Consider the following 27,554-nt stretch of genomic DNA (forward strand, 5'->3'; position numbering starts at 1 on the left):
CCAATGGCTTCTTTATTGATGTTCGACTATCGGCTTTAAATAACACCCTTAAAATCCATCCATTGTTCACTTTATGAAACTCAAACCCGCATTAATTTGGTAGGAATAAACACCAGATGCCACTATGATAAGAAGTCATCGGCAAATACCATTACTTCGTGATTCATACCTTATATGTATGGAGTATTGTGCTCTTGAGACCGAAATTGGAACAATGTTCGTCCATAGAGTGGCAAGTGACCAAAGATTAAATTATGGTATATTTGAACTTTTAATTTTAAATGAATTGCTTTTAGCCTTTTATTTTGTATCTATTTTATTCTCTCTCTACCGGATAGCCTTCAAATTTTATTTTGTATCTACTTTCAATATTGTATCTTTGAATTAGCTTTTACTTATCCTAATTAAAGGGTTTTGTTTGTGTTTCTTTGACTATATTGTCAACATCATTTTGTATAAATTGCATATACAAAGTTGCATAACCTGTTCCTTTCAGTTTGCTAAAACGGTCTTTTTTTAACTAAACTCTATTTGACCCGAACCAAAGAGCCGCCCATCATACCCGCTCACCACGACTAGAAAGTCAGCCAAGACTAGGATGTAAACAAGCCGAGTTGCTTGTGAGCTACTCGAGCTTGGATCGATAAAAAGCCCCGAGCCAAGTTTTTTCGAGCTCGAGCTGAGCACAAGCCTCAAATAAAGCTCGCTTATTTACCAAACTTGAGCCTTGTATGGGAAGCTCGTTTAGACTCGTCAAGCCTTTTGAACCTTTAAGGTTTACCACTTTAGGCTTCTATGTATTAACACTTCACAGCCGAGTGCGTGTTGAGCTTTGGCTTGTTAAGGTACTAAACGAGCACGAACCGAGCTTAGGCTCATTTAAGTTTTTTTTCTCAAAATTATAAAAATAATAAAAAAACGTATATATAAATTAATTAATTAATAAACAATAAACGAGCCGTACTCGAGCTTGAAAAAGAAGCCCATGATCTAAGCTCGAGCTTTAGAAAACGAAACGAGCATAGCCCGAGCCCTCATAAGTCAAAACGAACCGAGCGAGCCTAGTCAAGCTCAGGCTCGGCTTGTTTGCACCCTTAACCAAGACCAGTACCGCTAGAAATCAGTTGGGACCAATAGCCCCCATCATACCAACTTTCGATTGCCATACATATACAAAAAGAAAAAAAAAACATTTCGCACAAAGTCTAAAACGGAATCACAAGCATCAGCTTATTACATTACACAAATTGACTTGCTGCAATTACCATTATAGTCCTTTTGCAAACTGATAACTTCATTTATAGATACCCAAAACTTGTGAGTACCGGATATTTCTCAAACAAGTGTAGACCTCAAACGCGCGATTAACTCATCCTGCCATATTGGAAAAACCAGAAATGTCAACTGAAACAATACTGCCATCCATATATAATTATAAAAGTTCACATAAAATTGCAGTATTATAAATTCAGTAATTCAAGTTAGTTACCTTCCTCCCTCTTTGCGAAAGGCCTCTCTCCCTTAAAAGCACTCGGAGTCTCTCTACAGTTAACTTGTTGAGATTTTCAGGTAGCTGTGATTTCAGTCGCTCTACATGATGTACAAATGCTGTTATTAGATGCTCAACCAATAAACTAACAAAAGCAATTATAATATCTTAATCCCCTTTAGAGTGATAGTTCTATGTGGAAAAGGAATGTAAATGAGCCAACTCGAGCCGAGCCACGTTTATTATTTCTTAATTAATTCAAATACAATTTTAACTATCTTGTTATATATTTTTAACTAATTGTATACACATACATATATATATATAATTTATTTATTTTATCATAACTTTAATATATTATAATATATATAAAATATAATGAGTAGAAATTATCTAAATAATAGATTCGTTTAGTCTTGCGAGTCAGCTCGAACCTGATAACTCGATGCGTGAAGCTCGGGCTCAAGCTCGTTTATTAAAAAACCTTATTTACAAGCTCGAGCTCGTTTAAGCTCCGCTTAATTCAAGCTTTTAGCGAGCCGATCTCGAGTAGCTCACGAGAGGCTTGGCTAGTTTACACTTTACACCCCCTATAAATAACGCGAAGCAAAGCCAAATATGTTGTACACTATTTTTTTCATTTTTGTTCTCAAATATGCTGTCTGTCTTTATTATCAGCAAATGGGACCAAATATCACACTCTCTTTTACCAACATAAGAATGAGACCCACAAAACAAAATGTTCAATTGAAGTCTAGGTCAAAATTAAAATATCATCTGGAGTTACTTCGATACAAACATATAGTGATATAGTTAATTCTGCAACACTCACCTTGCTGGGAAGCTGCCCTTTTGTTAGAAGTCCTACCATCCACAGCTCTTTCTGAAGCCCTGGAATTGATTAAATTTTATAAGATAAACAACCAAAATGAAATGTTAAAAAAGAAATGAAATATAATTACTAACAAAAATGAAGTATATACCGCTTTCTTGAGCCCTCTTTTGTGCCTACGCTTTTTGCACTTGATTCAGTTTTCTGTTGCTGCTTAAGCAGAAGGGATCTAATAAGTATGTTCATTTGATCTGTTTTTATTTGCTGGTTTTCTGAATAGAGAAAATAAAACTAGTTAGATGTTTAGAAACCACAAAACTCATGTTTGCTGTAGAATCTAACATATAACGTGTAATGTTATCAACAAGTTATAATATGGATTTTTTATGAAAGAACACACTCAAAATATAACACAGCATCAGATCATCTTAATTGCAGGAAAATTCTGATTAATCAATCTTCAGTCAGGCCTTACTGAACTTTATTAGTTTCATGAAATCTGAATCATAAACCATAACAATCAAATTATATTCACTTAATTTGTTTTCTAATAAATCATATAATGCTTATCAAATGCTAAAAGTAAGCATCATCGGTCGTATAAATTATAATATACCTTTATTGACCATAAAAATAAAAAATTTTCCTGCTGGCATTGCAATTTTACTAGATATCGGCAATAAAAGATAAAGTGGTAAATCAATCTAAAACCAAAACCAATGAAGCATAATTCATAACCACTAATAGCATTCACACAAAGATCAATGAACCAAATCAAAACCAAACATACGATTTCGAAAACCATGGTCAATACTATCAACAGCATATTGCTTTATTAATTCAGCATAATAAACTATTATACATATCATTCCAAAATTTACCTGGAGGTGATGTATCATGATCAGTGACATAAACACGCATATTACCCTGCATATGTGCATAGAGTATAAACATCAAAACACACGGATAACAGAAATACATAAGACTCATGAACAACTGAAATCACAAATCACGACCACAATCATAATACGATTATCGATAGGCTATAAGCGAATCGAACGCTCGGCAAATTGTTCGTGAAGTGTTTGGCTGGGAGTTCGCGTATGTTCGTTCATTTAAAAATTGAATTAACATGAACAAGGAATTGTTCGATTAACTAAATGAACGAACACACGAACAGAGGCCATGCTCATTTAATTGTGTTCATGAACATTTGATAATGTGTTCATTGACGTCCATTCATGTTAGTTAATGTTTGTTTGTTTATGTTTGCTCATTAAATGTTTTTAATACTTTTTAATGCCTTTTCTAATCTTATCATACAAATTTAAGCAAAATTAATTAACTATAAAACAAAAGCATATATGAGCATTATATGATTAAATTATATACAAAATTAGCATACGAATATGAATGTTAACAAAAACACCAACACAAACTGGGTAGCTGGACCAAACAGTTGACACTTGAAATCAAATAAAACATTGTTTGTGTTCGTGAACCGTTCACGAAGAAGTTCATTCCCCCCAAATCGCCCCACTGTAGCCTTGAACACCCCCCCCCCCCCCCCAAATCGCCCCAAAATTAATAACATTTTGGGGGCGACATGCATTTGTCGCCTGTTTTGTGCTTGAAAATGATAACATTTTATTATTATGTGTGTGTAATAATATATATATATATATATATATATATGATGTGATGGGGCAATATTGGGCTACAAACCACTACACTCTAAAATCAAAATCGCCCCCCGTGCTGACGTGGCGCCACGCGTCAAAGATCGCCCCCGGTGTAGCCCCTCCACTACACATGGCCAAATAGACGAAACACGAACATGTTCAGTTAGCTGTTTGTAAACCGTTCACTTGTCCAGTAAAAGTTAAACAAACGAACACGAACAAGGCCTTGTTCGATTCGGTTCGTTTACAGCCCTAATTATCACCGGAACACACTCCATTACATTTAGCAGTTTTCATTAACCCTAGAGAATCATACTAGTACTTTACATAATTCACAGCAGGTGCAATTGAACTTGATTAAGATCAGAAACCAAATCAATGATTAGAAACAAAACAATTAAAGTAGCCAATCGGTTAAAAAAACCTAGGGCTTAGAAGGAATGAATTTAATTACCAGATTGGATGAAACAGCAGCCGATGAAAAGAGGCCTTTGGATGGAAGATTAGATAACAACTTGGAAGCTCCCTTTGGATTCCTTGATGGTGTAGAAGCATCCATGCCCATGGTGATGGTGATGGTGATGTTGCAAAACCATAAACTATTATTATTTGAACGAATGAAGGAACGGATAAACATTCGTGGAAGAAATTTATAGACGAAGGAAACTAAAATAAAACGTCACAGGAAGGAGGGGAGGGGAGGGGAGGGGAAATGCGGTAAAACGAGAATGAAATAAAAAGTTACGGTTTGGTTTCTGTTTTGGCTCTAAAATTCTAAAATTGAATCGAAACAAAAGCGTTTAATTATGATAAGCATCACGCACACCAAGCGCATAAGATCCTTAGTGAATGTCTACTTTCTTATTGTACCTCATCGTGCACAACCGAGGTGATCACGTGACTATGCTTTGCATATCGAATAGAGTTGTCGATACCCCATCTCATACCCGACTCTAAGGTTGTGTGTTGTGGACAACGTCATCGTCATGTAGGAAACGGAGTTTCAAAACTCTCCATAAAGTCTCGTTGTGGTTTAAAGTCTCCTTTTACTATGTAATATATGTGCTTGTGTGTGTGTGTGAGAGAGAGAGAGAGAGAGGCACATGACCCCACTATTAATTCCCCATACCAACCATCTTTTGGTTTCCCCCCGTGCAGCCTCTAATACCGCCCAGAACACGCAACCTTATATTTAAAGAGATATCCTTTGTATCTGTGAAGAAACAAGCAAACCTGATAGATAAATAAGAAATGGATATCATGTGGTATGAGTCTATCATACACGGTTTTCTATTGGGTCGCTTAATGTTAAGTAAGCAGTTTGAAAGTTTGTTATTGGCCATTGCTTATCATGTTTATCACATAGCCGCCGGTTATTATCATTTACACCATTCTTCTTGTTCTTTTATTAGTATCCGTGAGTTATCAAGTATTGTGTTTCGATTATTATATACATTTTCTTGTTACTCGGGCATCTTTGTATTTATTAAGGTGTTACACTTAGATCATTAATTAAAATAAATAATGAATTCTATTATTCATGGACCATGGTCTGACTCAATTAATGGGATTTATATAACATGCATTTGTAGATATGCCATTGGTGGTTTTAACGCGGGTACTATTGTACTAACGGAGAACCTTAGGCGTCATATAGGTGCATGTAACACGTAGCTATAGTTTAAGGCGGATTAAAGCCAAACATAGTATTATATGACATTTCCCCTTTAATAAGCTGTATAATCTTTCGATTTATGTTAGTATCAGTTTTAACTAAATAGTTGTGCATGTTAAATATCGAGCCTCGAATAACTAGAATATGGATGTTTCATGCTAAAAAGCCAGTAGCTTAACTTAAAAGGATATTTACACGTGCTTTGTTTTTGGTATTAATAATATGGAGTTGCGTAGGTTGTAGAGGTGATTGACAATGATGACACAATTGCAGAATGTCAAAAACTGATGGCTAGCTTGGGCGTTAACAAGTAATGGCAAAGTTTAAGATTCTCCGAGGACTTGTCCGGTCTTCTTAGCCGCAATAACTTCCTAAGGTTGGCTATTTATTATGCCCATTTTCAAGCACCACAATCATATTTTAGTATATGCTTTATTTTTTATTATAAAAGGATAAGGTCATTAAGACCATACTTAGTGGATTAACTCCTCAAGGCAGATTACTCTAGGGGCAATAAGGGCAAGCCCATGAGCGTGTTAACCGGCACTAAAGGGGAAGAAAATATGCACATTTTCTAACCTAATCTAATGAAGCCTAGCGGAGTAGATGCGTAGTACGGTGTTAACTCGCCATACATAGTCTTACATCAGGTCGCTAATCCGTTAACAACTAAACAAGTTGATTAAAATCAAAGCTATAAATGTTCTCATATAAAAAGAGTAAAATAAAATAAACTAAAATATTTTTTTTAAACGTATAACAAATCCTTCAAGTGGGCTACTAACTAAATGCATTATATCGGGATACACTCGCCTTCTGACCCGGAGAAAACCCTTACCTAAGATCAACACCCATAAACACGACGACGATAAAAGACGCGACGAGATAAAACGTACCTTCCACTAAAATACAAACGTTTATTCTCCTAAAAACAGGGTTTATTTTCCAACGATAAAAATTAATATAATAAATTTGGGACCATCGTCCGTCTAGGGTCAACCGAATAGCCCGTGACTCACCATCCACGTGGTCACTAACCACACTTCCACATTCCCATCTTAAATCAATCAAGGGTCCAGATTAACAGTCGTAACCGTATCTTAAAATAATAATAATAATAACTGATTTCAAACAGAATTACGTATTCACAATCACGTGACCTAAGCGAAACAAAAATGGTGGTGGAAGACGGAAGTCCGAAGAGCCCAGAGGCTAGAAGTTGAAGACCTGTGGGACATACAGGAGCCTCAGCTTTCTCCTACCGAGAAGCTTAATGCCTGTTTTGAAAGCATTCCGGTTTCCGAGTTTCCCCAAGCTTCGTCTTCCCAAGGTAGTATGATTATTATGTATGTGTTTTTGATTCCTGTTTACGGTGATTAGGAGTATATTGAAACGATTACGAACGTGCATTAGCTGATAAGATATTTAAACGTGTTGCCATTGTTGATTTGTACCAAATCTATACCGAGTGATATATCCGTAAACGAACCAAACGCTTAGCAAATTGTTCGTATTTGGCATGTTAGAGACGGCGCGATTAGCACATGCATCAAACACGAAAACGACTCGTTTAACACTTGCCATTGCTGGCTTGACGGTGACAGTTATACGTTTTATGTACCAATAATGGAAATGATGCACTCTAGCCTCCTAATTTGCATAGCACACCTTTTTTGTTTGCTGAGCATGTCTTATCATGTCTAAACTGTTGGAATACCGTATGCCCGAGACACATAATTAGGTTAATGTGGCTAGTTGTGTTTGATCCAAGTCGGGTCATACCCAATAACGAGTTAGACACACACCAATTATGTATTTGTTAAGATAAGATCTATGAGACAAATACAGAACACGATACATTCAGAAAATCGGGTTTCTGAATACTTACTTGAAAGTGTTAAATAAATTAATTGGTTAATTTATTTATTCAAATAATTATTATTGGAATGATTATTTAACTATGTGTTCTTTTATAAAATGGTTTATAAAAGATGGGGTGTTTATATATTTTATAAAGTATAAAATAAATAATAAATATATATATATATATATATATATATATATATATATATTTGCGGCCGGTTTTGGGTGGGCCCCACACCCCAAAGTTTTGGTCAAACTTTGTCATGGTTTGGTGGAGCTTGAGTGATATACACTTGACTAAAATCTAACACCATGTATGAATGATTTGATTAAGTGTTGAGTGTGAATATATATATATATATTCTAACAAGCAACACAAGGATGAATTTCAAGTAAGAGAACCACAAGACTTTCTTTCTTTCTTGGTCTTGCTTACGGCCAAGATCAAAAGGAGGCTCGGGTCTCGATTATTCGTGTTCAAGCTCCCTAACAAAGTTCGGTGTGTGTTGGAGGCTCGGGGTATCTTCCGTTTGAGGATTTTCCCTTTGAAAGTCTAGCATCAACATCATCATCTTCTTCAACATCAACTACACTCTTAAAAGGTTAAGAATGTAAGTGTTTATAGCTTTGATAGTTTAGTTTTCCCGTATCATTTGATCCTTGCTTCGGGTTTCTAATAAATAGATTATTGGTAATCTTTTAACATGAATAAATTAGGTTGTTCATGTACACATTTCCTATAAACTTGTAATATATACATATATAAACACATGGATACATATGTTTAGTTTGTTTATATCACGCTTCCGCCTTTATTGTGACTAGTTAAATGGTTAACTAAGTTTATAAATTCCATAGAAACCCAACAAATGGCATCAAGAGCCGGGATACGGAAAACTAAGCTTCGGGTTTTCGGTTTTATATTTTCCCCTTGAAAGATTTTATACAAAAATAAACATGTATGATTTTTTTGTATTTAATCTTGTTATATTTTTTGGCTTTGTTAAAAAAAAATAAAAAATAAAAAACAAAACCGAGTGAAATGGGCCGAAGCCCATTTTGGATGAATGGGCCGAAGCCCATAAGACCTTTCATTGGGCCGAAGCCCATGTGTTTTGGACATGTGGGCCGAAGCCCATAATCAAGTTATTTGGTCAAGCCCAAATGGGTTGGGCTAGGCCCGATAAGGTCAAGGGGTTTTGGAACGGGTTCCTAAGACATAACGGGTTATGTTTGTTAAAACTAGACCGAGCCGTAGACCAAATGGATGTTTGTTATGATTGTTATTAATTATTCAAAGTTTTGGTTTGTAATAATTAATTAGGGGCAATTTTGTAATTATTTATTCATATGGGTATGTAATAAATAGATTATTTGTAATATCTTTATTTTATAGAAAAAAATGTATTAGGACATTTGTTTTGTAAATTTAAAGAAGATTGCAAAATTGGAAGTTTGGGCCTTATTGGGCCGGGTATGGTGATAATGGGTCTCACAAGCCCATTAAGAGGATTCAAGCCCAAAAGGACCTAAGTCCACCTATTGAGCCCAAATGGAAGCTTATGGAAGCTAAGGCCCAAGTTCAAGCCCAATGGATCACAACGGGGTTGAAGAAGATGCTCGAAGCATTTGGATGCGGGATCGAGTGGGAGCTACAACATCCATGTGTCATGTGTCCCTTAGGATCGGACCTAAGACACACACTTGTTTCGGCTAACAAGTGTGGTCTAACTTAGTGGCTCGTGTCTAGTATAATTGTGTATGCTTGTTAATTGATTGTTTGATTATGTGGTTGCTAAATATTAGGATATCAACTTCGTCACATAGAATTAATTAACAAAGCATAAAACGGGTTCTAATAATTATCGGTAATTACGTGACACATAGTTTAATAAAATGGATTTATTAACTAGCCGTCTCACGCCCATAATAAAATGGTTTTATTATAAATTAGAATTTTGAAAATGGTTTCAAAATATCATGTTACTAAATGCATGTTAGAACATGATTTAAAGTTTTACAACTAGAATTATTAAAACTAAAAATCCCTTTTTTTAAAATTAAGGATAACAAGTCAAACACCATCCTTTTGTATAACGCTTAACATATTAGTAAGCTCTTAGTGGGAAAAAGGTCACCTAACCGCGTAGAGTAAATTAATATGTTGAGGTAATATTGGCATATAAATGGGAAAAAGGTCACCTAACCGTTTGTATGTTAATATTACAAGTTGATACAAGTAGGACGACTTAAATTGGAACCATGTGAAGAGGGTCACCCAAGCATGGGGTCTAATAGGTGTTGATGGGATAAACATGCCGACACGAAATATGATTTCGAACCGGTCCCATAAACTCTGGAAGTTGCAAAAGGGTTTGCAATTGTTATGAATAACTACCTTGATAAACCGACAATGGGAAAAAGGTCACCTAACCGGAGTCGGGTTTATCGTTGGATTCTAGATTTTAATTATTAATTATATTTGGTATATATATTAAAGGGTATTAATAATTAAAATAAGTAAAACACTAAAATGAACTTAATTAAAATTCTGCATATGGCCGCACACGTCGACGACAACATAATCCCTAACGTCCAAAATGTATCTCTCCGATCTATTCTCGCTAAAGACCGTCTTAACCACAATAACTTTTCGGATTGGTTCCGAAATTTAAGGATTGTTCTAAAACAAGAAAAATTATATCATGTTTTGGAAACACCTGTCCCCAATGAACCGGAAGAGGGAAGTGAGGTCGAATATATGAATTGGGTCCAACACACGGAAGATTCCATTCAAGTGTCATGCCTCATGTTGGCGACTATGGTTCCCGAAATCCAAAAGGATTTCGAAAACCATAATGCGTACGACATGATTACTCAACTTAAGGAAATGTTCCTTAAGCAATCAAGAGTTGAAAGGTTCGAAACGGTTCGAGCCTTGCATGCATGTAGAATGGATGATAATCAACCAGTTTCAACTTATGTACTTAAGATGAAAAGTTACATTGATCGCCTCGCCAAGCTCAACTGTCCCATCTCAAAAGAGTTAGCAACGGATTTGATCCTTAACTCTCTGTCGAAAATGTTCGACACTTTCGTGTTAAATTATAACATGAATGGGTGGGACAAAAACATTGGAGAACTTCACTCAATGCTTAAAACAGCCGAGGCGAGCATGGGTAAAAGGGTTTTACCCGTGTTTGCGATCAATGAAGGTAAATCCAAGAATCGATCTCAACCCAATCCTAAGGCTAAGGTAGCAAAAAGAAAGGGTCCTCCTGTGCATCTTAAGGGTAAGGGCAAATCACCGGTTGTGGCAAAGAAACAAAAGGTTGTGGAACCGAGAGGTCATAAGGATGATCCTTGTTTTGGTTGTGGGGAGACCGGACATTGGAAACGCAATTGCCCGGTCTACCTAAAAGAGCTAAGAGACAAGAGGAATGCGGGGCATGCCTCGGGTAGTGTCTTTATGATTAATATTGAGCTAAATCTTATTTCTTATAACACATGGGTATTGGATACCGGATGTGGAACTCATATTTGCAATTGGTTGCAGGGGTTCAAAAGGAATGAAGACTTAAAGAAGGGCGAAGTGAGTCTTTTCATGGGCAACGGTGCAAGGGTGCACGTGGTCGCTAGAGGAGACTTCACTTTATCGCTTCCAAGTGGTTTGGAAGTTGTTTTGAGAAATGTTTTGTATGCTCCTAATTTGACTAGGAACATTATTTCCGTGCACCTTCTTAGACAATGTAACTTTGACTTTAAATTTGTAAAATCAGAAATGCATGTATCATCTAATGGTATCTTTTATTTTAAAGCTGTACCAAACAACGGTATTTATGAAATGGTTCATGACAATACCTCAAATAGCTCATTATATCAAACTTCCACTAAAAGACTCAAAAAGGATTTGAGTGATTCCTACATTTGGCATTGTCGTCTTGGACACATAAACAAGAATCGTGTAAATACTCTCCAAAAGAATGGTCTTTTGAAAACAAATGAGTTAGGTTCGTTTGATGAGTGTGAATCTTGTATTCAAGGCAAGATGACCAAAGAACCTTTTAAAGGTACAAATGAAAGGGCTAAGGACTTGTTAGGTATCATACATACGGATGTATGCGGACCTCTCAAGCCCACTAGTAGGAATAGTGAAAGGTACTTCATTACCTTTACCGACGATTTTAGTCGATATGGGTATGTGTATCTAATGAAACACAAACATGAAGCCTTTGAAATGTTCAAGGAATTTCAAAATGAAGTACAAAATCAGCTCGACCGAACAATCAAGGTACTCCGCTCCGATAGAGGAGGCGAATACCTAAGTGATGCTTTTCAATGTCATCTTAGAGATTGTGGAATTATTTCACAGTTCACTCCTCCTGGAACTCCTCAACGTAACGGAGTATCCGAGAGGAGAAATAGAACACTGTTGGACATGGTTCGATCAATGATGGCACGAAGCTCACTACCGCCATCATTTTGGGGATATGCGCTACTTACAGCTGCTCGTATTTTGAATATGGCCCCGACCAAAAAGGTGGATCGAATACCCTATGAAGTGTGGCATGGAAAGGTTCCATCCTTTTCATATTTAAGGGTATGGGGATGCATAGTTTATGTTAAACGTGACACCCCAAATAAGCTTGAGGCTCGATCCATCAGGTGTATCTTCATAGGATACCCAAAGGATGATATAGGATATATATTCTATGATCCTAGTGAACAAAAAGTGTTTATTTCACGCAAAGGATACTTCTTAGAAACTAAGTTCCTTATGGAAGGACCTAGTGAAAAAAAAGTAGAACTTGAAGAGGTTCAAGAATCACTGGATGATACACAGTTGGTTGATACTAGTTTTCAACACGAGGATGTTGAAGGTGATCAAATGGTTGATCATACACACGTTGCTCGCAGATCTAGTAGGATTAGTCGACCTCCCAAGAAATATGGATTTCTCGTGGATGATTGCTACTTGGTCGATTCGAATGAACCGATCTCCTACAAAGATGCTATGTCACAACCTGATTGTGACAAGTGGCTTGAAGCCATGAGCGCCGAGATGCAATCCATGCACGATAACCAAGTTTGGGAATTGGTTAATCGTCCACTTAACTCCAAAATGGTTGGATGTAAGTGGGTCTTCAAGAAGAAGACCGATATGCATGGAAATTTAGATACTTACAAAGCACGACTTGTAGCAAAAGGTTTCACGCAAACTCAAGGGATTGATTATGATGAAACCTTCTCGCCGGTCGCGATGCTTAAGTCGATCAGGATATTATTTGCCATTGCAGCTCATTTTGATTATGAGATATGGCAAATGGATGTCAAGACCGCTTTTCTTAATGGATATCTTGAGGAAGATGTCCATATGGTTCAGCCTGAAGGTTTTGTCGATCCATCTAATCCTGATAAAGTATGTAAGTTAAGGAAATCAATCTACGGGTTGAAACAAGCATCACGGATGTGGAATCATCGTTTTAATGAAGAAATCAAAGCGTTTGGTTTCGTCCAAAACGGTGATGAGGCGTGTGTGTATAAATGGGCTAGTGGGAGTATAATCATGTTCCTTATTTTGTATGTCGATGATATACTTTTATTTGGAAATGATATACCAGGTATGGAAAGCGTTAAAGCGTGGTTAAGTAGTCGTTTCTCAATTAAGGATCTTGGAGAAGCGACATATATCTTGGGAATAAAGGTCTATAGGGATAGACAAAGGAAATTGATCGGACTCAATCAAAGTGCGTACATTGATAAAATCCTGAAAAGGTTCAGGATGGAAAACTCTAAGAAAGGTTTGGTACCTATTCCTAGAGGAACCGTGTTAAGCTCATCCCAAAGTCCTAGCTCTAAGGAAGAGCAGGATAGGATGAAGCATGTTCCTTATGCTTCGGCAATAGGATCTATTATGTATGCAATGATGTGCACCAGACCGGACGTCTCGTATGCTTTAAGCATAACGAGTAGATACCAGCACAACCCAGGTGACAGTCATTGGATGGCTGTCAAGAATATATTAAAATACCTTAGAAGGACTAAGGATATGTTTTTAATATATGGGTCTGGTGAGGAGGAACTCGTCGTAAAGGGTTACGTGGATGCGAGTTTCCAAACTGACCGAGATGATTCTCGGTCACAGTCGGGATATGTCTTCATTTTGAATGGAGGCGCTGTCTCTTGGAAGAGTTCGAAGCAGGATGTTGTCGCGTTATCCACTACAGAATCTGAGTACATCGCCGCTTCAATGGCAGCCCAAGAGGCTGCATGGATGAAAAAGTTCATCATGGATCTAGGAATTATCTCTACCATTCAAGAGCCCCTAGAGATATTCTGTGACAATGAGGGTGCTATTGCACAGATCAAGGAGCCTTGTGCTCATCAGAAAACGAGGCACATTGAGCGCAGATTCAACTACATAAGGGATGAAGTTGAAAAGGGAAAGATATGTATTCATAAAGTTCATACCGATCGAAATATTGCGGACCCACTCACGAAGCTCCTCGATAGGCCAAAGCATGAGGGTCATGTTTGTGCATTAGGACTTCGGTATTCTAGTGAGTGGATTTAATCTGTATTTAGTGTTTGTATAAGAACGAATGTAATGGGTATCTCATGAAAATTAATTATGTTTTAATTATTCAATGAGTTATGTTCTATATTTGCATGTTTAATCCATGAATGACTTATGTTGTTCTAAACATCCGTAGTCGATCATACTTGTGGGAACAAGTATGAAGGTAAGACTATTATGAACCCGGATTGGTTGATATTCATGTGATGAATATAGGGCATAGGTTTGCCACCAAGGTTCATAGATATTTGTGGGATACAAATATTGGACATGATCCGCTCTCAAGGATCACTGCATGGAGTTAGTGCAACTGATCATAAGTAATCCTTGAGTAAAGGCGAGTATCATTGTGTCCTTTGACATGAGATGCATATTGATCTGGTTTTTCATCAAGTCTGATAACTTGACTCTCTTCTTTGTTATTTCGGTAACACGATGACGTGTAAGAAAGAGTTCAGATATCATATGAGATGTCAACGAGGATGTATGCAGTCAAGATGGGATTTGTTCCTCTTATGTGTTGAGAGTTTAGATGTCTAAGGCCTGTTAAGTTAAATCATTGAGAGAATGATCACTCTGTGTCTCTTCGATTTGACAGGACATCTAGTAACAAAGGGATGTAGTGATAAGACTTACCTATATCATATCAAGTATGGACTTGAAGGGGATGATGTTATTGAATGGCACTTAATCAAACACACTAGGGGTGGTGACCTGTTGTTAGGCGGTATTCACCATTAGCATTAACATCTTATGAGTCACGAGCAAGTGGGAGATTGTTGGAATACCGTATGCCCGAGACACATAATTAGGTTAATGTGGCTAGTTGTGTTTGATCCAAGTCGGGTCATACCCAATAACGAGTTAGACACACACCAATTATGTATTTGTTAAGATAAGATCTATGAGACAAATACAGAACACGATACATTCAGAAAATCGGGTTTCTGAATACTTACTTGAAAGTGTTAAATAAATTAATTGGTTAATTTATTTATTCAAATAATTATTATTGGAATGATTATTTAACTATGTATTCTTTTATAAAATGGTTTATAAAAGATGGGGTGTTTATATATTTTATAAAGTATAAAATAAATAATAAATATATATATATATATATATATTTTTGCGGCCGGTTTTGGGTGGGCCCCACACCCCAAAGTTTTGGTCAAACTTTGTCATGGTTTGGTGGAGCTTGAGTGATATACACTTGACTAAAATCTAACACCATGTATGAATGATTTGATTAAGTGTTGAGTGTGAATATATATATATATATTCTAACAAGCAACACAAGGATGAATTTCAAGTAAGAGAACCACAAGACTTTCTTTCTTTCTTGGTCTTGCTTACGGCCAAGATCAAAAGGAGGCTCGGGTCTCGATTATTCGTGTTCAAGCTCCCTAACAAAGTTCGGTGTGTGTTGGAGGCTCGGGGTATCTTCCGTTTGAGGATTTTCCCTTTGAAAGTCTAGCATCAACATCATCATCTTCTTCAACATCAACTACACTCTTAAAAGGTTAAGAATGTAAGTGTTTATAGCTTTGATAGTTTAGTTTTCCCGTATCATTTGATTCTTGCTTCGGGTTTCTAATAAATAGATTATTGGTAATCTTTTAACATGAATAAATTAGGTTGTTCATGTACACATTTCCTATAAACTTGTAATATATACATATATAAACACATGGATACATATGTTTAGTTTGTTTATATCACGCTTCCGCCGTTGTGGTTTAAAGTCTCCTTTTACTATGTAATATATGTGCTTGTGTGTGTGTGTGTGTGTGTGAGAGAGAGAGAGAGAGAGAGAGAGGCACATGACCCCACTATTAATTCCCCATACCAACCATCTTTTGGTTTCCCCCCGTGCAGCCTCTAATACCGCCCAGAACACGCAACCTTATATTTAAAGAGATATCCTTTGTATCTGTGAAGAAACAAGCAAACCTGATAGATAAATAAGAAATGTATATCATGTGGTATGAGTCTATCATACACGGTTTTCTATTGGGTCGCTTAATGTTAAGTAAGCAGTTTGAAAGTTTGTTATTGGCCATTGCTTATCATGTTTATCACATAGCCGCCGGTTATTATCATTTACACCATTCTTCTTGTTCTTTTATTAGTATCCGTGAGTTATCAAGTATTGTGTTTCGATTATTATATACATTTTCTTGTTACTCGGGCATCTTTGTATTTATTAAGGTGTTACACTTAGATCATTAATTAAAATAAATAATGAATTCTATTATTCATGGACCATGGTCTGACTCAATTAATGGGATTTATATAACATGCATTTGTAGATATGCCATTGGTGGTTTTAACGCGGGTACTATTGTACTAACGGAGAACCTTAGGCGTCATATAGGTGCATGTAACACGTAGCTATAGTTTAAGGCGGATTAAAGCCAAACATAGTATTATATGACATTTCCCCTTTAATAAGCTGTATAATCTTTCGATTTATGTTAGTATCAGTTTTAACTAAATAGTTGTGCATGTTAAATATCGAGCCTCGAATAACTAGAATATGGATGTTTCATGCTAAAAAGCCAGTAGCTTAACTTAAAAGGATATTTACACGTGCTTTGTTTTTGGTATTAATAATATGGAGTTGCGTAGGTTGTAGAGGTGATTGACAATGATGACACAATTGCAGAATGTCAAAAACTGATGGCTAGCTTGGGCGTTAACAAGTAATGGCAAAGTTTAAGATTCTCCGAGGACTTGTCCGGTCTTCTTAGCCGCAATAACTTCCTAAGGTTGGCTATTTATTATGCCCATTTTCAAGCACCACAATCATATTTTAGTATATGCTTTATTTTTTATTATAAAAGGATAAGGTCATTAAGACCATACTTAGTGGATTAACTCCTCAAGGCAGATTACTCTAGGGGCAATAAGGGCAAGCCCATGAGCGTGTTAACCGGCACTAAAGGGGAAGAAAATATGCACATTTTCTAACCTAATCTAATGAAGCCTAGCGGAGTAGATGCGTAGTACGGTGTTAACTCGCCATACATAGTCTTACATCAGGTCGCTAATCCGTTAACAACTAAACAAGTTGATTAAAATCAAAGCTATAAATGTTCTCATATAAAAAGAGTAAAATAAAATAAACTAAAATATTTTTTTTAAACGTATAACAAATCCTTCAAGTGGGCTACTAACTAAATGCATTATATCGGGATACACTCGCCTTCTGACCCGGAGAAAACCCTTACCTAAGATCAACACCCATAAACACGACGACGATAAAAGACGCGACGAGATAAAACGTACCTTCCACTAAAATACAAACGTTTATTCTCCTAAAAACAGGGTTTATTTTCCAACGATAAAAATTAATATAATAAATTTGGGACCATCGTCCGTCTAGGGTCAACCGAATAGCCCGTGACTCACCATCCACGTGGTCACTAACCACACTTCCACATTCCCATCTTAAATCAATCAAGGGTCCAGATTAACAGTCGTAACCGTATCTTAAAATAATAATAATAATAACTGATTTCAAACAGAATTACGTATTCACAATCACGTGACCTAAGCGAAACAAAAATGGTGGTGGAAGACGGAAGTCCGAAGAGCCCAGAGGCTAGAAGTTGAAGACCTGTGGGACATACAGGAGCCTCAGCTTTCTCCTACCGAGAAGCTTAATGCCTGTTTTGAAAGCATTCCGGTTTCCGAGTTTCCCCAAGCTTCGTCTTCCCAAGGTAGTATGATTATTATGTATGTGTTTTTGATTCCTGTTTACGGTGATTAGGAGTATATTGAAACGATTACGAACGTGCATTAGCTGATAAGATATTTAAACGTGTTGCCATTGTTGATTTGTACCAAATCTATACCGAGTGATATATCCGTAAACGAACCAAACGCTTAGCAAATTGTTCGTATTTGCTAAGTGAACCCACGGATGGCGCCAATGAAGAAACACTAAGTGAACCCTGGACAGATTATAGATAATCTGGGGGTTAAGTAATGTTTCCCACGGGGATGAGGTCCAGCAGAGAAGGTTGTTCTTCTGGAGACCTGCAAAACAGACACCGTAAGCTCGTCACTGAGAAGGGGGGGTTCCTCCTTGTGACCACCCTCCGGCGTGAGAATCAGACTAGATTGCTCTGAATATAAGTGTATATTAAGAGATTGCTAGATGAGATTGAGATATCAGATGATGTCCTTACCATTCCAAGGTGTTGGAGTATTTATAGCCGAAGGTAGGTTTCCAAGCAGGTACAGCCGGCTGAATAGTATTCCTGTTCTACCAACAGTGGACTACGCACAGGCCATGCTGGTTGGTGGATAGGTTACGGCCAACAGTAATAAGGTCGGTTGTATTCTGTTCCTTTACTGCCGGCTACGCACTGTTCCACCAACTGTAGGCTGCGCACGTCCCATCGTAAGGGTTGGTGAGTAGGCAGCGGCTAATAGTGACAAACAGTACTAGAGGGTGCTCCTCCTCGTATTGTTGTCGGTGAGCTGTCACCCTGTGATTAGTTCATGGGCTGCTCTGGTCAAACTGTCTGTTCCGCCCATACCTTAGTAGGTATAGTACGAAAGACCTTCCAGAAGCATACGGACTGGCTCATTTAGGCGGGAGTGTTCCCGCCTTGCTCATTCCTTCATGTGACTACTGAAGTAACGAATGCCTTGTGCGTGTAGCCTTGCTGTTAGTGCGGGTAGCCTTCCCTGATGGCTTGTATCCGCAGCTGCGGGAACAGGCGGGGTACTTCACCATTGGGAGGCTTTCCCTGCGGGTACAGCTGGCGTACTACGCGTAAGGTTCTTTGAGCATGGTGGGTCCTGCTGGAGCAGTTGGTCAGTGCGCAGACGTCCCTGTTCAAGGTGAGTCTTGCGGGTCCAACTGGGCTCTGCTGGGACCTACCTCTTCAGGCATGTTAGAGACGGCGCGATTAGCACATGCATCAAACACGAAAACGACTCGTTTAACACTTGCCTTTGCTGGCTTGACGGTGACAGTTATACGTTTTATGTACCAATAATGGAAATGATGCACTCTAGCCTCCTAATTTGCATAGCACACCTTTTTTGTTTGCTAAGCATGTCTTATCATGTCTAAACATGTGCCCAATTTGCCAGCCCTAATTATAAATAGACGAACATTAACAATAAATAACGTCAAAATAATTAACTGAACCAACATGAACGAAATTCATGTTTGTTTATTTCTGTTCGGTAACGTGTTCGTATATGCTCGTTAATGTCCGTTCATTTACGTTTGTTTATGCTCCTTCATTAAAGCCTTTTTATAATATTTTTATGTTTGTTTATGCGCATTTATGTTTGTGAACGTTTGGTTACGTGTTTGTTTGTGTTCATTTACGTTTGTTTAGAAAGTTAGCGAACGAACATGAACAGACGAACACGGACACGAAATCTCGTTCGGTTATATGTCCATAAACCATCAGTTTGTCTAATATAAGTTTAACGAACGGACACAAACAAGGCTTTGTTCAGTTTGAGATCAGATCTCTGATTGTTGTTGATTTAAAGGCTTTGGTCGCCTGATTCATAAAAATAAGCATTAGCTGAGAACACAATCCTGATACACTTTTGATCGTTGTTGATTTTAGGCATTTTACAAAATTTATGGATCTTAGTGGATTGAATGTGATTCAACCAAATACAATATATGAATGTGAGAATTGTATGGATGATTAGATCTCTGATTCTTACTTTTGCATCCACTGTTCAGTAATTGAGATCAGATCAGATGCTAGTCTAGGCGAAGCGGTTCAGTTGCTGTCCCAAAACAAAATCCTCAGTGCACCTGTTGTGGATGTTGATGCACCAGAGGATGCAAGTTGGATTGACAGATATCTTGGGATAGTAGAGTTTGCAGGCATTGTGGTCTGGATTCTGCATCAGGTTCATACTTATTTCCTTATATCAAAGCTCAATAACTCAAAATGCATTAGCAAAAGCTAAAAATATATCATATGTATGCAGTCAGAAAAGAAAGAGGGGTTAGATTCAGCTAATGTATTTGCTAAAGCATTACAAGATTCCACCGGGCCTGCTGTTGCAGCAGCAGCTAGCGGGATGTCCTCACCAAGATACAGAAGTTCACAGCCCGGATCTCCTAAAACAGCTGGCAACTTTTTTGAATCTTTAACTTCTTCAGATTTCTATAAGAACACAAAGGTTTGTTTTGATTCCAACGGGTAGTTAAAAACTTAAAATTTTATTTCGACTTATTTTTAACTTTTGAAGGCGTAATATAGGTTAAAGATATCTCAGGAACATTTGGTGGGCCCCGTTTTTGGCACTGCAACCATCTAACTCCTTTCTTACCATGCTTTTACTGCTATCTAAGTACAGAATGAAGAGTATTCCAGTAGTTGATTTAGGAGACAGAAAGATAGATCATATTATAACCCAATCTGCAGTGTTTCATATGTTGGAGGAATGCGCTGATCTCCAGTGGTTTAAAAGCTGGGGATCTAAGAAATTACATGAACTTGGTCTTCCTCCTATGAAATCTAATCGAATTATTAAGGTATGCAACTCAAATCATAATTCTTATATTCTATCCCACAATTAGTAGAGTGCAATTGTTTTTTTATTAATTTGTTACAGGTGGATGAGGATGAACCGGTTCTGCAAGCTTTTAGAATCATGCAGGAGAAGGGAGTCGGTGGAGTCCCGGTTGTTGCTAGTGGTGGAAACAAGGCTGTTGGTAATATAAGCATCCGAGATATTCAATATCTCCTAATCGCCCCCGAGATTTACAAAGATTACAGGTTGGCTAAAATCACTCAGCCATTTGCTATTACAGCAAGATAATAACTAGCATGTAGCCACTCGAAATATGGACTGCACGCGGGTAAACGAACTGAACGTTCAGCGTGAAATTCGTTTATTTGATGAACGAATAAACATGAACACCATGTTTTGTTCATTTAGCTATATGAACAAACATGAACAAAACACTTTGTTCATTTAGCTATATGAACGAACATGAATACATGTCTCGTTTATTCATTTTATGTTCGTGAACATTCAGTTCATTTAAATTTGTTCGTTAATATATTCATTTAAAACTTTGTGGCCCATTACAACTTAGTATTAATAACTATTTGAGCCCAACATATTGTTATTCACATTACTTGTAGCTGTTTTAGCTCAGTTATGCTCATTCATCTATTCCAATTATATTTTTATAAGTTTGTGAACCGCTCGTTATACTATTAACAAACGAACATAAACGAACACAAACATGTTCATATTCTTAACAAACGAACACAAACAAGAAAAGCCTGTTCATTTGATTATTCACGTTCAATCGTTTATTCGGTTAAGTTAAACGAACGAACACGAACATGCTCTGTTCGTGCTATTCGGTTCATTTACAAGCCTATGGGTCAACAGAAATACTTCTTTCCATTTTCTAAAAAGAACTTCTATAACCAATTAGTGTGTCAAATATGAATACAAACATTATACTTGTAACGGTGCTGGGGTTTATACTGCAGATCTATCACGGCAAAGAACTTCCTAACAGCAGTTAAAAACTACTTGGATGAGACTAAAAAGGAAGCGCCTTTGATGAGCGGTATGGTTACTTGCAAAAAAGATGACACGCTCAAAGATGTAATCATGAAACTCGATTCCATGAAGATTCATCGTATATACGTAGTCGACGAACAAGGGAATCTTGAAGGCTTGATAACACTCAGAGATATTATTGCAAAGATAGTACATGAACCTAGAGGATATTTTGGTGATTTCTTTGATGGTATTTTACCCATACCTCAAACCTCTAGGGTGTAGTAAAAAGCTATGACTTTGGATAAAATAGTTTTATTTTTTTTAATTTTTGTTAGCGTTGCTTCCTGTAAACGCCCTTGTTATGCCCTTTATAACAAGGGCGTTTTGGTCAGTAAGAGGTTTTAATATGTATTTAATTTAATATACTCTTCGGTTTTAAATAACCTGGATATCGACCTCGTTTGTTAAAAACCAAATATAGCAACACGGAGACAATCGAGTATATCATCACACGATGACATACATTACATGTGACATAGAATCTAACATACAAGCACAAAATTATTACAGTATACACAAACAACAACATACCTATGTACCTTTTCTCTTTATGCTGTTCAAAACCGCAGGTTTTCCTTCGAATAAATCCGACAAGTAATTCTCCAAATCCTCATGGGTATATTTGACATATTTCCCGCCATATCTTCCACTCTCCAGTTGACTTCCAAACCTCCCTACAAATGCACGGTAAGCGGGAAGCACTTTTTCGGATATTGATATTCGAAGTTCTTCTCGAAGTTGATCATCGGGAACTTTCCAAGCTGATTGTATTCTATATATTTCTTCAAAATATGCATTAAAGTTTATAAATCTTTCTTTAAGAAGTAATTTGGATCCACTACTTAACCCCCCACCAATACCTTCATCCTTCAAACACAACAATGCTTTCCCCCATGCTGATCTGAGATAACTCATGTGCCATTGACGAATCTGACCGCAATGTTTGCGAATCCACCGATCACCAAAAAGGTTTCTAAGATCCGAGTCCTTTACCTTTTGAACAATGTAAAGAACATTGTTCATCAAGAACACGTATCTCAAACCATCATCATCGTACAATCTCGATTTCTCTTCAAGATTCGCTTCTAAGCACGCGATTAACGACAGTAATCGGCATGAAACAGGAGGTAAAGTATCACCACTGTCAATATCAATATCATCAAGCTCTTTAGAACTCAAATCATAATCTCGACTGTTAGCCAACAGCGTGTTTAACGAATCACTATAATCAACCAGTATTTTAATATAATTCATGACATAACGAGTCACCAGATGAATCTCACCGCCCTGTAAAGCCCTTCTCGAATTCTCACCCTTCACCGCATTCTCAAACTCGACAAACGTCCCAATTGCAGCCTCACCCAACCCACTCAAAACGGCCTTCACCTCATTACAAACCAACTCTCCAGACTCATCAACAAAAAGCGTCTAAAAATCGGGTAAAACATCCGCAACAACATCATACATGTCAAGAATTCTAAACAGCTTCTCCGAAGATCTTTTCCCAATCGCAACCGCTTCACCAAAATTCAAAAGCTGCATCACACACCCCTTTGTAGTCTCCACAAAACTTATATCTTTAAACACTTCCGACTCGCTAAAAATCTGTTCGCATAACTGTTTCTCCCCAAACAAAAGAATCTTAACCGCGATCTTAAGTGTTTGAATCCACTTCTTCATTTTCTCATCCAAAACCTTCCACTCAATCCTCTGCACTTCCTCAATACTCAGCTTTTCAACCCCGAGAACAAAGAAACACTCGTCCAACACGTCCCCGCGAACGTTACAATACACCTGACAACACTCCTTCTCATAACCGGATCTAATCATCCGATCCGCTATCTCTTTAAGCTCCTTGACCGCATCAGCATAAACAAATTCGACACTAACATCATTCCCAATGCTTCTACCTCTTTCATAAACATAACTACTTCCTTCATACTCATCTTCTTTATAGCTACCAATATCGTCCGCGAGTTCACTCTCGTTCGAACTCTCGTTCACAGACGAGAGTGAACTCTTGCGGATTGATCCGTACAGTTCCTCTGCGTCCAGAGGAACTGTACTGCGTATCAAAATACGTTGAACATAGCTAAATGCAGCGCGTTCTCAGCGCGATCAACGATCTCGCTTTCGCCATCACATTCAATATGAATATGTTGTGTTAATTTGATGACAGTGTCCACAGCTTCCAAATACTGATCCGCCTCTGCGGAATATGAAGAGTCGTCCCACGGGGACGAATTCGGGTCACCGAGACCTCCGGAATCGTGGTGGAGGATTAGTTTTTCGGCTGTTTCGAACCGGCGATCAGTGGAGAGGATCATGATCATATCATATCATATTATCAGTTGGTTTGGTTGGTTGTTATGTGTTGAGGTGTGGATAATAATAATAATAATAAGTTTATCTTTGGGTTATGTGGGTGGTGGCATTAATGGTGATGAGTCTGTTTATTATACAATATAATACAGAGGTGAATGGGTTAGCCTAGCCCCACCGTTTGAGATATTTAGTGGACGGTACGGTGGTTGGCTGGCCGGAAGATGTCATATCAACTCAGGTTTTAATGACTTGCTTTTATTATTATATGATAGTTTTACACTTTGTTTAAAACGGGAATTTATTCTAATTTGAAGATTCACGTCGTCTCCCTCTTTTGTTTCACAGACTCTGCTGTCTTAGTCAGATCTACTACGCTAGCTTCAGGTTTTGACTTTGGTGTTCTCCCAAAAAGCCATAGCGCCCGCCAACTGCATTTGTGACTTCATAGTCGTTGTACCACAACAAGAACAGAACTCTCTGGTGTAACACACGGTGAAACTAAAACCCAGGCGAGCTCGGGGATTTGAACTGACAATCTCGAAAGGCCTAACTCAAATATTTAATTATTAATATCCACTCACAAACACCCACAAGTGGAAAGTGAACTTGGGTCAAACAATAATAAGATTTCTTTCTTTTTTTTTGAATTAATTTTTGATCTTTGTTGTCTTTGAAACTTTGAACCCAATAGGCCAATACCCTTTTTCAAAACCCGCCTTTGCCATTAATAATGAGTTAAAAAGTCCAATTTTCGTAGATAGTGAAGAAAATGGTCACTCTCATATAATAATTTGGATGGAGATAGGTTATGGAAAAGGGGGTAAAACAATAATAAGTAGGGCTGTAGGGTCATTCATGTGGGACTTTTGAGGAAATTTTTTTATTTTTGTTTTTAATATCGGAGCTAAAAAGATTTAGTTAGAACACTTATGAAGATTTAATTGGCGATGTTCGTATGCATCATTTATATTCGATTTCAACAAACCAGATTCTTTTCATGGAGGGACATTGACGGTGGTGTTACTGATCAAACGGAGGATACCAATCCTCCATGGAGGAGGTGAGCCGATTAACCTTGGATCTTGCTAGTGGCATGAGCTGACTAGCACAATTTGAACCCGTCTGTTAATTGAAAGGTATTTTGATCTTTTAACTGTTGTACAAGCTATTAAGCAAATTAAAATAACAAAATATAAATATTTTCTTTACTACAATAAAACAATCATTAGTCTAGTTGAAACACATGTCACTATAAGCTATTGCAAACTCACTTTTGCATGAAATTTTATTCGGGTCTCTTTGGTGGCCGAAGGGGCTATGCGCCATTATTTTATTGGTTGTGTCTATATTCGTTAGGTTTTCTTTCTCAATGCCTACTTTAGATAACTATTGGTCAAGGATATGTATTTTGGTAATTTTTTCTTATTTAAATGCATTTTATTTAAATAAAAAAAGTGGATACCTATTTAAATAAAGAATGGTTTCAAAGTTGTTGCAAACGGAAAACTGCATGAAGTGTTCATAGAAAGTAGCAATATTTTAAAAACTATTATTAGACCACTAGTTTTAATGCCCGTGTCACACACGAGATAATTCAAATTATAAGTAAAACAAATAATTAAATAGCGTGTATGAAAAAATATATATTATATCTATACTTGTATCTATACAATGTGCATATAAATTGATTTTATTTATATCACAAAAAGATTTTTTTAAATGAACTTTATAAAAAAAAATGCCCGTGCAAAATCGTACCTGAGAATGTTTCTTTCTATTGAAAAATTCATTCTCGGTGTCATATGTATAATTGAAAGAATTTTGGTTATGAACCAATTTCGAAAATAAGACTTCTCATACGATGATAGTTAGCCTAAATATAAAAGAGACGTTACCTTTATTGATATATTTATCAATTTACCACACATCAAAGGAAAGTAGGATATTAAATTGTAGCAATGGATGTTCTTCAAGAACTATGTTTTTCCGAGATACACCATAAAAAAGATTTTGATATGTTTCAGAGGGTTTCTCGACTTTGTCATAATGACAACATAAAAAATAGCATGTTAACCCATTCAATTTTGTGAATATTTTGTTTCATTTGAGCATAGTTTTGCATGACATGTTTCCCATTCAACGTTATGATCACCATTGAAGGAAAAATTAATTTTGACATAAATATTTCAAATTTGATAAAAGTTAGAAGCATTAATAGGCATGGGGGTGGCATGTCGAAATTGTTCACAGTCTTTTCTTAAATTTTAATAGTAGAGGGAAAAATAGTCACTTTGCCAAATCCCGAACCTTTTGATTATTTCAAAAATGCTCTTATAAATAAACATGAAACCCGAATCATGTTTAAAATTCTAACTTTCATACTTTTGACATTTTAAAGTCAACACTTTGAACCCATAACAAATTTAACGATAAATTTATTTTGCATTCTCAAACTTTTAAAAATACTCAAAATTTTCATTTTTGGCCCGTAACAAATTTTGACCTAAATGTAGTTAACTTGTATTAAACAATCTATTTACCAACTTTTGACTCATAAAATCAAATTTAACTTCCACAAAAAACCCGAAACAATTTTTATTTGAGAAACATGATTTGTTGTTAATTTTTGGAATTCACCAAGTACTTTGAAATATATAGTAAAATAGTAGGTTAATATTTATATTTATAAAAATATATAGATATTATATAAATATAGTGTAAAAGGAAAGTGAATAATTATTGATTTATTACATATATTAAGGTATATTAGTTCTGAAGGAAAAAAATTGTAAGAATTAACCAAAACATGACAAATATCCACATTTATTTTAATTTATTAGAATAGGTAGATAATCATCAATATTAACTAAAATTCAACTTTGATAATATCATTTGTAATTCCTAACTTAACTTGTGATAAATAATTGTACAATATATATAAATGGAAACCCATAGCTACAGTGTATTTTAGTGGTCCAATCAGTGAATGCCATGTGGCAGCCATTAACCTTTTGTTTTTTTTATTATTTTTGAAATCTATTTGAGAATTTATTGATTTGAAAATAAAATAAGTAAACAAAATGGAACCGGGTGGGGGTGGTTTTGTTGTATTGTTGCAAGGACAGAATTACAAATTTTGTCCTTTAAAAAAAGCCAAATTACGGTTCGTGTCCTTTTCTAAGTTTCCTTGCAGGCGGTGTACTTTAAACTTTTTTTTTCTACACGTTATGTCCTTTACGCTAACTGGGTTAGAAAAACTCAGTTAAATGCCCTCACGTGAGGCGCATGTGAGGGCATTTTTGTCTTTTCGTCTACCCTGCAACTTCTTCCATTAATACTTTGAACGGAAATTGGGGATCTGCAGAAACCCTAGATCTCCAACCGTTAATAAAAGCACTAAATACGCCAAAACTGTCTCCGTTTCCATTGCTATTGCTGTTGCTATTGTTGTCACTATCGCCGCCGTTACCGCCACCCGCCTCCACCTCCGCCACCGCTGCCATGGCCGGAGCCGGCGATGCCGCCGC

General features: G+C 36.8%; 1 protein-coding gene and 2 pseudogenes across 2 annotated transcripts; 1 reads left to right on the forward strand and 2 right to left on the reverse strand.

Moving 5' to 3' along the window:
* Positions 1 to 1,292: 1,292 nt before the first annotated feature.
* Positions 1,293 to 4,572, reverse strand: LOC143552065 (protein LOWER TEMPERATURE 1-like). The gene is made up of 6 exons (XM_077042370.1): positions 4,458 to 4,572; positions 3,203 to 3,248; positions 2,473 to 2,593; positions 2,322 to 2,380; positions 1,490 to 1,590; positions 1,293 to 1,374 (listed from the first exon to the last, which is right to left on the reverse strand). Exons 1-6 carry the CDS (start codon positions 4,566 to 4,568, stop codon positions 1,336 to 1,338), a joined length of 477 nt encoding a protein of 158 aa, XP_076898485.1. The 5' UTR covers positions 4,569 to 4,572; the 3' UTR covers positions 1,293 to 1,335.
* Positions 4,573 to 6,853: 2,281 nt separating this feature from the next.
* On the forward strand, positions 6,854 to 21,924 carry LOC143552055 (SNF1-related protein kinase regulatory subunit gamma-1-like; annotated as a pseudogene). Its single transcript, XR_013138585.1, has 8 exons — positions 6,854 to 6,896; positions 7,450 to 7,453; positions 17,725 to 17,843; positions 19,847 to 20,019; positions 20,101 to 20,295; positions 20,376 to 20,650; positions 20,731 to 20,894; positions 21,627 to 21,924. The product of XR_013138585.1 is annotated as an SNF1-related protein kinase regulatory subunit gamma-1-like (transcript).
* Positions 21,925 to 22,053: 129 nt separating this feature from the next.
* Positions 22,054 to 24,029, reverse strand: LOC143550600 (exocyst complex component EXO70B1-like; annotated as a pseudogene).
* Positions 24,030 to 27,554: the final 3,525 nt, after the last annotated feature.

The sequence above is a fragment of the Bidens hawaiensis genome, unplaced genomic scaffold (genome assembly GCF_021521415.1).
Source record: "Bidens hawaiensis isolate Kalapana, Puna unplaced genomic scaffold, B.hawaiensis_p1.1 tig00001016_1, whole genome shotgun sequence".
NCBI classification, from domain to species: domain Eukaryota; kingdom Viridiplantae; phylum Streptophyta; class Magnoliopsida; order Asterales; family Asteraceae; genus Bidens; species Bidens hawaiensis.

Coding starts and splice junctions, on each gene's coding strand:
- LOC143552065 (XM_077042370.1), bottom strand. CDS start 4,568: ATGGGCATGGATGCTTCTACACCATCAAGGAATCCAAAGGGAGCTTCC. Junction 3,249..4,457: donor CTGCTGTTTCATCCAATCTG/GTAATTAAATTC, acceptor GCACATATGCAG/GGTAATATGCGTGTTTATGT. Junction 2,381..2,472: donor AAAGAGGGCTCAAGAAAGCG/GTATATACTTCA, acceptor AATCAATTCCAG/GGCTTCAGAAAGAGCTGTGG.